Source organism: Eschrichtius robustus, chromosome 1 (assembly GCF_028021215.1).
Source record: "Eschrichtius robustus isolate mEscRob2 chromosome 1, mEscRob2.pri, whole genome shotgun sequence".
Lineage (NCBI taxonomy): Eukaryota > Metazoa > Chordata > Mammalia > Artiodactyla > Eschrichtiidae > Eschrichtius > Eschrichtius robustus.
The window spans coordinates 180,019,817-180,032,661 of NC_090824.1; the positions used below are offsets into that span (position 1 = coordinate 180,019,817).

A 12,845-nucleotide genomic window follows, 5' to 3' on the forward strand; every position below is an offset into this window, starting at 1 on the left:
ATTTAAACCGTCTTAACATTAGCTTAACTAAAACATAATTTGAAAGGCAGGTCATACAGAGAAGCAAAGGAAAGACCCCATGATGAATTCCACTACTAAATAAGAGTTTTCGATTTTCTACTCCATAGTTCTGTTCTTTAATCAAGAGAGTTGAGTCAATTTGATGTATTTAGTCGTGTACCCTGGTATATATTTTCCGACTGGAAAGTGAACCAGTCTGGCCTTGTAAAGAAATGGTTTTAATATTTTCCCCAGCTAAATCTTCTGAAGGGTTATGGCACCCCTACAGATCTAAATTCAGGCAAGCTGACCATGTTTCCTGCCATTCCTAAATATCCTCTGAGCTCTTTCACACCCTTCCCATCTCCCTCTGTTTGCAGGAGGCATGTCACACACACAGAATTAGGTAGAGCCTCCAGATCCCAACTGGCGGTCTGATACAGACACCCCCCAGTGCTTTCTGCTACATCAGGTGCCCTATGAGAAATCGGAACGTGAACACCCAGCCAACTGGGACCAATGATACAACTGAACGAGCTCTAGCAAGTTAGTCACGTATACTAGAGGTCTGAGGAACGTGTGGTTGGTCAGCAGGTTTTTACTGAAGGGAGACGGAAGGAAGATACCTAGGTTGAACCCTCAAAAAATTGTTTCTTTACCCTTGGTGTCTATGGCAGTAGCCTCCTTCACTGAATATTAAGAGGTTTTCCATACCAAGTCACCTTTTTCTCATTTTAGTGTTAATGACTTTGGCAGTTTGCAAAATCCAAGTATTCCCTGGTGATGAGGAAAAAGACAGCCTCCTTGGGTTTACCTTCTTCCCGTTTTCTTAGTCCCCTATCTGGCCTGGATACGTTCAGAATGCACTGCATTCGAGAAGGCCAGGACTATCCAGGCATAGGCAGTAATCTGTCACAGCGCATTAAAATTGCATTTTCCCCCCAGGCTTCAGGAGGTGAGATGACTTCACAATTCCGATTAGGCCCCATTAATTCTCATTTGTGCATTTGGACCTTCTATTTAGAAGGCATATCCAGTCTGGGCAGTACCAGATCTGCCTGATAGACAAACTGCAGGGGACACACATGCGTAGTGGCCCTCAGAACACCCACCTCCAGTGTTGTGGTTTTGCATCTATTTATATTAAGTTTTGACTTTTTAAGAGTTTTTTTTTTTTTAAACAAAGAAACATCGGGGGACCTAACCCTGTAATTGTGCCCCTTTACATACAAACTGTGTCTCTTGCACTGGAACATGGCTATGCCCCTGGAAATTGTGAGCAATACAGAAAATTAAAGTGGCCATGTTAACACTTAAATAAGAAAGAAATGCTTCATCTCTGTGGCTTCAGGAATTTGCCTCAAGAAGATTTCCTTGTGAAAAGTCCCATTCATTAGAATACTTTTTTCTTTTATGATTGTTTGTGTGTGTGGCAAGAAACTTGGTTTGACTTTTCTTTGCTAAGATGTTTATCCCTTTTATTTTTACAAAGTTCTTTCTACCCCAGTTCTCTTTCTCTTCGGCCCATACAAACAGACACTCTCCCCCCAGCCCCTGGGAACCCAGGGCACCTTGTCCCCTGGGGCTTCCCAGTGGAGCAGGCAGTCCTGGTTCCTCTCCTGTGAAAGTCAGTCAAGGTCCCGGGAACTTCGCCAGTTTTATGAGCTCCCTTCCCTCCCAGACACCATGCCCAAAACATCCTAGAGGCATCCAGCCCTGAGGCCTCCCCAGAACCATCTGGGGAAGGATCTGCAACTCCCCCAAGCACCCTCTGACCTGGAAAGCATTCTCGCCTGTGACATATTAGAAGGTGATTTACCTGCTGTAATCATTGGGATTCCCTCCTTTCTGCTTCCTTTAAGCTGCAGCTAGTTCTTCTGCAGGTGGCTGGAGAGATGGGAGAATGAAATGGAAAGGAACTTAAGAGGGCTCTCCTGTCCGGTGTAGCTAAGATCGCCCCTACTCTGTCCTTGTTCCTTGTATTTCTGGAAGTGATGGTGAAGAGCGAAGAACCAGGCTTCGCTTAGTCTCTGACCAGCTTGTGCACCTCAGGCGCTCAATTTGCAAGGCTAATTCCCAGTGGTGTAATTCCGAGCACAGTTGTGAAACTCTAGCACCTACTTTTTCCTGCCTCGACTCATTGCCAGTCATTTCTAAGAAAGATGATTATTAGACTGTGTGTCAAGAGATCTGCCAAATCAGAACTGGATGGATAATTAGGTAAATGATTGAGAAATCCAAGCAGCATTACTGCTACATTCATTACTTCTAAATTGCTGCAATTTGCTTAGAATACACAGGACACTGTATCCAAGAGATAATATATACTATGTACTATAAAACATGGCCACGTGGGGAAAACCCACGCCTGCATTCTCCTGCCCCACTCTACCCCTCGTCTGCCGCCTTCACGCCCAGGAAGACTGAAGATACGTGCTCACGCGCAGTAAGCAAATGTGACCCACAGATTATCGATGAAAAGGAAGCCATTCTTAACTGGTGTCTCTTTGGAAGTCAGGAAAATGTGAAGGACGACTCCTGTCCTAAAAGACATACCAGCACTGGACTTGTATCCATCTCTTTCCGTATGAGAGAAAGCCACGTGCTTAGCCCATCTGTTGTTAAAGCATTCCTAAGAAGAGGCTTTGGGAATTAAGAAGTGCAGAATACCTTACTCTGATTTTTTTTTTTCCCTCTTTAGGTCCAGAGGGTGCAAACCTCTTTATTTACCACCTTCCACAGGAGTTTGGAGACCAGGACATCCTGCAGATGTTCATGCCTTTTGGAAATGTTATCTCTGCTAAAGTCTTCATTGACAAACAGACCAATCTGAGCAAGTGCTTTGGTATGCAAAAGAAACCCAGCTAGAATATACAGTGCACTGCCAGTAAGGAGTCATGGGAAGGAAAATATAATGGCCAATATTTTAGATGCCAGGATAGGGCCTTCAGTGTGTGTAGTGGTTCCAGGTTGTCTGGATCCATGTAAGCAGACTGGGCCAAGTCATCTCATCAAAAAGAGAGAAAAGACCTGGGAAAAAGGAAAGATCTGGGAAATTAAATGTCCATATAGTAGGTAATGCTCTATACTGTACTCAAGGGTTTTACTACCTATAACTAATCCCCTTTCATTGTTGACCAGCAGCAGTCTCTCCGGGCCCCCCAGTTTGAACCACAGGCTTCACCGGATGGAAGTAATTTACAGACTGTAGTGTAGTTGAGACTCCTGACACAGGATGCCACTGCAGACACTTCGCCGCAAACTCCGTACCCTTCCAGGTCCACTGGGACTCAAACCCTGTGGGTGTAGGCAGCACACTGTATTGGGGGCTTATTGTTCAGCATCTGGATGTACATAAAAACACACTAATCAACGCGCACTCCTTCACAGTAGGGGTGTGCTCAGGCCACGCCCAACATTGCAGCTCCGGGAGCCCAGGGGACGGTGGCTGGTTTAGCTCATGGTGACATGAAGTGCTGCGGTGTGCTGGGATGCTGGGATCTGCAGTGGCTGCCTGAGTGGGTGGAGAGCGCGGGAGATGCAGGTGTTCTCACAACACTGGACATCCCAGCTCCTCGGTGGCCCGAGCTGTCACGGTCTCCTTCGTCAGGCAGCCTGGACTCTGGCTCCCTGGGCCGTTTTTGCTCCCTGAGAGAGTATGGCAGGCTCACTGCATGCCCTAGTGTTTTACAGAGGAGGAGAACATTCATTAAATCTAGTTCTTGTTTTATTTTTTGAACCCTTGTGTTCCCCAAAGTAGTTTAGAGGCTAGAATGTTCAGAGTATATATTTCTCACTTGGCAAGTTCTGGCCCAGTTTGAGATGTGACATTTGCTTTAATCACTCCTCCGATTTAATGACTCACATTGGTCATAGGTGCTAAGAGTAGCACAAAACAAAACAAAGTAGAACAGATGTGGGCAGAGGAGAACAAATAGAAGCGTGCACGGTGAAAAGGAAAGCATCAAAGGAAAGGTGAGGACGGCTCTTGCAGAGGCACAAACTCTGACTTGGCGCTCAGCTGACTGGCGATGGGCGGCCAGTCTAAGGAGAGTGCTCTGGCTTCTGAAACTCCACTCGCGTAACGTCCTTCTGATTTCTGTGCTGTCGTCACCCAGGAAGGTCTGAAGCCTCTGTTGTTGGGGGAATTAGCGTGTCAGCCATTTCAAGTCACTATTTTTATCCAAATGGAAAGGCTGTTAGCCTGAACCCATTACAGGTATATAAACGCCCTTGTAATGGTTCATGAGAGAGTGAAATGGAAAGTAAAAGTTGTTATATAGGGCGTGTGCACGTCTCAGTAAGAGCTCCCCATTGGGAGCTTCCCTGAACAAGGCTTCGAGCCAGACATTTACAGTCCTCATCGCTAAACAATGTCCTGAGCTTATTTGGAGATTAGAAAAAGGATTGTAGTTCATGGTTTGATTTTGAGAAAATATTTACTGTCTTGAAAAGAGATTATATCAGCCCCCAAACTACTTAACCACTGTGTTCATAATAATGCATCAGACAATTGTATTTAGTGTTATGCACTATGTTTTCAGTTTTTATTAAAAAGCTGTAACATCCCATACGTAGGTGTCTTGGTCAGACAGCCTAACTTCTTGGGGTCCCAGGTTTGCTAGTCATAACATGGTACCCCATTCTTCATCCTAAGCTCTTGGCCAGGTTTTGTTATCCACTTTGCCCTTGACCCATTTCCATTCTTCAATCATCTTGCTACCTCTGGATAAGACCTAGGAGGAAAGGAGAAAATCAGCAAAAATCTTAGATTCAAGATCACATTTATTGGGAATTTAAATTTAATAAAAATTTAAACCACCATTTTGCATACAGGCAGCCTATGAGAAGCTATTCTGCTTATACTGGATGCCTATTTTTATCAGCTGAGAACTCTGCTAAAGGTGTATTTATGTCCCTTTCTTCCTCCTCTAATTTGTAAAGGAATGTTCTCCTTGGCTTTATACTTTAATAGTAGATAGATGGAGAACTTGGTATAAGACCTTCTGAACAGTGGATGGTCAGAGCTGAAATCCAATCAGTATAACTAACTTCCTTTCAACAACAAAAGTAAGTAGGGACAATACTTTTGCACTAGCATTAACTAAAGAAACTTTTGCATGTAACCCCCCACCCCCAGTGCTGAAACAAAACTGTGTGGTCAGAATTCTGTTTCTGGGTTTTGGCAGAGCCTGGGTGGTCGGTCGTCAGAAGCGTCTGAGTGTTGGCACAGAGAAAGGTGGTGGGAAGTATGTCAGGATGGCTGTGAAGCCCTGAGCTGTTTAGACTGTTTTATTCTCCGGGACAGCTGGGGATACAAGGTAGCAATTTCCATTCCGCTGAATTCACTGGAGCTTTGAAAATGGAAGTTGAGATAAGGAGAACGGCACAGCATTTCCCCTGGGCCCCTAGGTTCCTCTCAGTAACAGCTCCAAGTGGTAAAAATCAAGTAGAAATTATTCGAGTTAACTCACCAACTGACCCCGTCCTGTATACATGGAGAATTGGAATGGAAACAGTCAGGTTCTTGGGCAGCATACCGGTTATCCAGCCCTTCCCTTAATTATCCTGCTTTTAAACCTCGCCTGGTTGGGGCATGTGAGCCTCTGGGGGCCCTTGGAGACCTAGGATATTTATATACCACTGCTTCTAGGAGCAGCACTTACTGATGTACTGGAGGCTCTTTCAGGATTCTAAGGGACTTGAAACACAAACAGGTTTGACTGAAATCAGTAAACAGACTAAATTGACTCAATGTTTGAGATTTTAGCTTTCGGAGGCGGGGTTTTGTTCTCCTGATAGCAAGTTACCGGTCCAGCCAGCTTCTCCACTGCTTCTCAGTGGATGTTTCCAGTGTTGCCCCTAAAACGTGACCTGCAGTCCGTGAACTGAGTAGAGCTGACCCGAGGCCGCAGGCTGGGCACGTGTCACTTAGCATCTGCAGCCACGCTCCTTTGCTCCCCTGCCTCTCCATCTTGATTCCCGCCCTCCTTCCACTTGTGTCTTCCAGGTTTTGTTAGCTACGACAATCCCGTGTCTGCGCAAGCTGCTATCCAGGCTATGAATGGCTTTCAGATTGGCATGAAACGCTTGAAGGTCCAGCTGAAGCGCTCCAAAAACGACAGCAAACCTTACTGATCCTAACCCCAGAGGCTCCCTGCTCTTATTTTAGCTTTCTTAGGGTAAGTCCCACGAGCCAGCCTGGGCTCAACAGGAAAGGCAGAGGAGGACCACATTGCCAACTTTTACCAAGAGAGACGGTTATTTTTACAATAAGGCCTCCATTACCCCCTCCCGGCCCCCTACCCAGTTCGCCATAAACTCGGCTACCTTGTTTCTATCGAGTAAACTCCTCCTCCACTTGTGCCACTGTATTCTCCTTTGTTTTGCAATTTGAATCTCCTTTTACCTTTTTTGGTTTTTGTTTTTTGCTTTTTTAAAGAAAAACACATACATACACAATAAATGACATCTTAAGAACTTAAAAGGCAAACAAAGGCTAACGTGCAATTCTAACTCTGAGACCCACCCCCTCTCCCCCTCCCCCACCCCGTGCCCCAGAGCACTGCCTGGAGAATTCGCCCCTCCTGCCCGCGCCCACCCCGCAGAGGGGCGCCAGCTGTTCATAGAGGGTAAGGCGGTGGCCTAGCGCGAGAGAAAAGCCAGGAGAAGCACTTAAAAACAATACAAAATGTCTTTCCACTACATTTGGTTTGTTTTAATAAGTAGGATTTTATTTTAGGGTTCAAAGAAACATGACATTTATTGGTCAGATTATTACACTGGTTGTCTATTTTGTTATTGTTTTATTTTAGTTTTTAGAAAGGATTAATGTAAAAAAAGATTTAGAGATCTGTTTCTTAAAGCTACAGGGTTTAAAAATTAAAAATGAGTGAAAATACTTGATGTTTCTTGAAAGATAAATTTAATAATAAATAAGTAATACATAAATACTACATAAAAAGAAAGCCACAGGCCTGTAAATTTTATTTGTAAAAAAAGCATTTCTATTTTTGTACAAAATTTTTACTGCCTCAGAAATAATGGAAGTTATTTATTGCCTATTGTTAACTTATTGGGTACCTAAAGAGCAGCTCTCTGTGCTAGCCAGATCCTTCTGAAGTAGTCTCTAGAGGAATCGTTCTAGGAATGGGCTTTTTTTCACCGTTGAACCCTAGGCCTCAAGTCCATGCTTTATCCTCTCGGTGTCTGTATCTGTCTGATGATTTTGTTCGTAACTGCCATTATCTAGTTTACGGTTCAGTCGTCTGACTTTCCCCATCTGTTACATTCGTTGAAACTGGACCCTCTCCCCCCCATCCCTTGCCAGCCCCTCACCCCAAAACACCCAGAATCCATCCCCTCTCCCTCTCCGGATGGATTCTCTTGGGTTCCTTTGTGCTGTGGATAAAGAGTGTAAGAAATGCAAATTACGTGGATGGCTCGTAGACTCCCTAATGACCTAAGATTTGCATTAGTTTTTCTCCTGCACCCTGAAGAGTGATTTTGTTGCTGCTGCGTAGATTCTGTGTAACTTTTTACTCTCCCTGTTTTCTCCCTAGACATCTTCATGCCCGTTAGTTCACCGTTTGCCTAGCATGTCCCTGTGGCGTCTCAAAAAAAAGTTTCATCGTCCCGTCATTGTTTCTGATGTCTTTCTGACCTCACATCATATTTGGTTCTCCTACTGACCTTTGATCTAGTTTGACCTTTGAAATTTGCATGTGACCTCATCTAGCTATGAATTCTGGGAAGTCAATGTGAAAAACATTGCTGCATTCATGCAAGACTGAAATTTATTATTACACAAATTAATAATAGGAAAAAACCTGTGGCAAAAATGTTTCTTTTTTTTTTTTTTTTTTCTTTTCATAAAACAGACTTGAAAGTATTATACAGGGATTGGCATTCTTCCCGGTCACTGGTAACAATAGCAATATGTGTCCAGGGACACAGAATGTTGGTTTCTAACAGACTACTTCCAAAAACAGTTTGAGAAAAAAACTGTCTGATTTTAAGTCTCTAGAGGTCTGTAATAGTTTTTACATTTTTCAGGCAGTGTAAAGTTTTTTGATAAGGCCATTTTAGGTGGCTCACTTTCTCATTAAGATATATATATAGAACCACTTTTTGTAGATTAGTATAAGAAAAATATTTACCCTGTTTTGGGGCAAATGCTACCTATTTGTGTCACCTTTTGCTGAACTGACTCACAGTTAGACAATCCATGGTTTAATGCACATGAAATTACCTATATTTTATACTGTTTCAATGTACAGGAGAAAGGTTACTGTAAACTGTGTTACGTTGGTGCTTCTGTGAATTAAGTTGTGGTTTCATCATGAGTCTTATGGTCTTAATGTTCTTTGTTGATAAGACAAGTTTAGAATTGGTTTACTTAAAACAAAAAAGAATTTCAAAAAAAAGTTGTTTGCTTACAAAAAAATTTCATGTGAGGGAAAAAAGAAAACCTATTCCAGAGTAAGTTTTGTGTTGGCTTGTAAAGCATTGATGTCATTTTTTTTTTTTTTTTGTGGACTATTTAGATGTGTTTGTGTTCAGCAAAATGTGATTTTTTTTTTCTTTTAAAGAAAAAAAGTGAAAATATATAGTGCCAAATTCCAAAGGTACTTCCTTCCTAGAGCTTCAGTGTGTTTCTTGTGAGAAGTAATTTGATAACATGGGTATTTTATTATGTGTTTTGTATAAATCCCTAATATTTAAAAAACAAAAAACAACAAAAAAAAGAGGTTAAAAAGTTTAACAACTTGCTATCCTGTGGTCTTGTTGCCTGAAATTGTTATTGTTTGTTATTTCTCTATGATGTTTTTTGTAAGACATTGTATAAGTGCCCATGTCTCACTTTTTTAACCACTCTGCACATCAATGCTGTGACGGCAACCTCACAATGTATTTTCTTCATGATATATGGAAACCGCTAAGGTGAGAAAGTTTTGAACTTTTAACCCTTTCTACCCAGCGCTATCTGGAATGTTAACTTTTTATGCTGTCATCATTTTCGTTTGTTTTGGGGTGTTTCTAATTTGGATTTTTTTTCTGCATATATCTTTGAGTTGTTTCTGTCTTTACTACTATTATCCTTTGGTTGAGAGCCAAAAGGAAGGAAAGAGTTTACTGGATAAACCTTCTGAGGGGAACAGTAGATAGTCAAGCACCTAAATAAACCTTAAATTCAATATGCTTTTGAGATCAGGTTAGCGGTATGTTCCAGTTTAGAATAATTTCATATACCTTCCAGTTAAACGGCTTTGTGATGATGGGGTAGTCTTTTGAGGGATTTTTGGTTTTGTTTCTTACATATTCCCAAATTAATGCTTCTTTATCAGCCATTGTGCAGTGGATACCTCTGAATAAGCAAGGTGTCTGGAGTTAGAAGTTGACAGTCCTTTTCCCTGCCTTTTTGTTTCTTTTGAATTGAATGCATCTAAAGGGGACTGACCATCAAAGGCAAACTCAGTTCTTCATCATAGTTACTGACCAAATACCTAGCACCCGTTCCTGCTGCCACTTTCTAAAGCGCCATATTTCTTTGACGTTCACTTCATGTGAGCAGGTCTCTTGCTGTCCTGACAGACAAACCCCAAAGTCATCCCCACAGTCCCAAAACACACTCCTGCCTTTCTGGAAACTTCTTTGTCTCTCTAATGGAATTCAGAAACTGCTGGCTCCATTTCCTTCCTCCTTTTCCCGCTCACCACCCTGTTTGGTTTAATATTGTGTGTGGATGCGATAGCCCTGGGATGGAAAGGACTAGCCTCTAATGATGCAAAAAAAAAAAAAAAAAAAAAAAAAAAAAAAAGTTTCCTTCTTATAGCACATGCACTTACAATGAAATGATCTGTATTATCCTCACACGTGTTTACTACTGCTGGGGCCTTCCTCCATCCTTCGAGGGCTATTTTGTACTTCCTGCAGCAAGCAGCTGAATAACAGAGGTTATCGCACTTGTCTGTCTCTCGTGTAGATGATAACATGGTGGTACACAGATACGTCCATAAGAACATAAGACAACACCATTTGAACTTCCTAGACTGTCTCATTCAGAACCTCTTATCAAGTATACATAAATCTTCTTAAACCATTTTTTCCCATTTCTTCACTGAAGCCAGAAGCGCTCCAAGTGCCCTCCTCCTGCTGCCTGCATCTCCCCCAGAGGAGCTGAATGCACTTGACAAGAGGCTCAGGGTGGGCACTTAGAGCTGAGTGTTTATTCTGCAGGCAACCAACTGTACTGTTACAGGGAAAGTCCTTTTTTGGGGGGGGGGGGGGCATGTTTCATTGCTAAAAAGATAACCCTCCTCAAAGACAAGTTGTCCTTTTCTTCACTTTCTCTTTTAATATCAAAAGGAAAAGGCTGCAAGGGTGTGAAGGGCCTGTGCCAGAAGAAAAAACAAACACACAGGGAAACTGCTTTTTTTAAAATCAAGTGTAGACAATAGTCATTTTTAAACTAAATTAGAGAATTGCGATCAAATGGCAGTCCTCAAAGGCGTAACAAGTTCATCTTTCTTTCACCATAGGGGTTATAGTTCTTTGGCTTGTGCTACTCTGGACTCATTTTACTGTTTCTGTTTTTATTATCTTAAGTGCTAATTAACAAGAAGAAATAAAATTTTAAAGAAACCTGTAGTTTCATTACCTTTTTGAATAATGTCATACAAAAAAAAATGTATTTGTGTTTTTTTGTGCTGTGAGAATTGTTGTTTGTAGATTAATAATATCATTTTGTTTAGAATTACAAAATAGTTTTTAAATATTGTCTGAGAAAAGCCAAAGTTAATGCAACCTAGTGGAAAACTGTTAAGACCATTTGAGTATTGTTTCTGTTTTATTGATGCATTTGGATTTTGTTGTTTGATGGAATTTGAGCCAAAAAAAAAAAAATACGCAGGCTTTCCTATTTCTACAACTGATTGTACTTATGCATTTTGTACCAGTGGAACTTTTTATACTGGAGATTAAAAAAAAAATGGAAATTTTTGTGGCTTACTCTAGTGGGCCCCCTGACAATGACTGATTTCAAGTTTGATTTCTGGTTGACAGAAAGAAAGTTGCTTTTCTTTTGAGAATTAAAAACTTTGGCTTGATTTCTTTTTTCCCTTTGCTTATAGCTAGCATTAGAATTTTGTCTTAAAATACAGCGGTAAGTTTCACTTTTTATTCTGTATTGTGCAGTTACACAATAAGGTAATTAGATTTAGAAGTACTCAGTCACTTTAAGTGGATAAATGTATTAGTTAAAACTTTAGGGGTTTGCTTTTTTGCTGTTTAGATCAAAGTTTTTTCTGATTCTTCTGTCCTCATTGTGAACATAACCGTGTAGTTGAAACAGTCAAACTTATTTTTGTAACGTATGTTATTGTGTGATGCAGTTTTTTGCTTCTGTCTCCAATATTAAACCATTTTCCTAATACTTGTTTCTCTCTCTGAGTGTTGTATTGTTGGTAGTCATTATATGTTGGTGATACATCTACACACCTCACTGTTTCACGTATGTTTTTTTTCTATATGTCGTGTAATAAGATACAGTCGATTCCACCTAAGTGAATATCTGATTTGGGGAAGGGGGAAACTACACACCAGCCGCCTCTAATTTATGTACAACAGCCTATTTTAACCACTGCTTCCAAGATTTATACTTATTTCTATGGTCCACCTACAGAGTTGGATTTGCCAAGACCTTATCCGGTCTTCTCACCACACTGGTATAGTTCACTTTCTCTCTGCCCCTCTCTCCCCTTCCCTTGGGTATATGTATGCAGTTCTTAACATTCATTAAAAATGGCTCTGCTTTGCTGCATAACCTTCAGAAGAGAAGCAGCAGAGCTGGGGTTTCTTCTGCCTACCCATGAGTCCAAAGGCATATCATTCATTACCATCAAACTCTTCTCAGAAACCAGTCACATTTTTTAAAAGAAAGAAAGAGGTGAGCTCTCAAGGGAAGAAAAAAATAAACTTACTTACTTACCTGGTGAATAGATGTGAAAGGCGTTAAATTTAAATCTATGCGTTGCCATCAATCAATAGATATGTATAGAAAATAATTTAAATTATTTATTTTTAGAGCTAACTGAATCCAGGAGCAGCTTTAATTATTAAAACTAATGGAAGAGAAAAGAAATACTTGCAAGGGCTCAAATGGAAGCTCTACTCAGTCCGGTGGGATGGGAGGGGGAAGAGGTAAAGTTTCTCATGCCCAAGTCTTCATAATATATCATCCATTTCCCAGTGAAAGCCAGGAAGGCCATATGCACCCACACACTCCTTCCTGAATGAGTGCACATTTTGTAAAAAGCCTTGTCCCCCACGATCGCCCCAACCCCAGCTAGCAAAGAGAGAAGTAGAGAAGAAAACCATTCCTTGTAGCCCTCGAGAGCTGACGCCGCAGGCCCTCCTCCCTCTTCCACCCGTCTCTTGTGCTCAGGAATCTGACTGCTCCAAGTGCTCTTACAAGATTCCACTGACGTCCGCTCCCTGTCTCATCTCTCCCTCCAACTCTTCAGACGCACAAGCTCTGTCCAACTCAGGCCACCCAGCACCGGCAGCCTTCCTCTGGCCGCCAATGAGATTTTCCCTGCAGGTGCTCAGGCTCCTCACCCTCCGGTTTCGGCAGCCCCCTCTGACCCCTAGACTGTCTTTTCCAGTTGGCTCAACAACAGAGGGGCCGGGTGAGGCGGAGGGAAGGAGGCTCTTTCCCCCATAGGCCGAACACCTCAGTGAAGTAACTTCCACCAGCTCTAAACCTGCACAGATGAGAGCTGACTTCCTGCCAATACTTCTGCTTTAAATCTCATCAGAGCCTTCATCAGTTTGCCTCTGAAAAC

The 12,845-nt window shown here is 41.9% G+C and overlaps 1 protein-coding gene across 2 annotated transcripts in view; it reads left to right on the plus strand.

The window, feature by feature from the left end:
• CELF2 (CUGBP Elav-like family member 2) overlaps nt 1-11,442 on the plus strand; it is a 527,561-nt gene extending 516,119 nt beyond the window's left edge. Inside the window, exons 13-15 of one of the 2 annotated variants that reach the window (XM_068560092.1) lie at nt 2,702-2,845; nt 6,011-6,182; nt 7,563-11,442. In XM_068560092.1, the coding sequence (XP_068416193.1) occupies nt 2,702-2,845; nt 6,011-6,138 (272 nt within the window). In that variant the 3' untranslated portion in view covers nt 6,139-6,182; nt 7,563-11,442. The remainder of the gene's footprint in view (nt 1-2,701; nt 2,846-6,010; nt 6,183-7,562) is intronic. The other variant, XM_068560100.1, reaches the window with a different exon arrangement.
• The last annotated feature ends 1,403 nt before the right edge of the window (nt 11,443-12,845 follow it).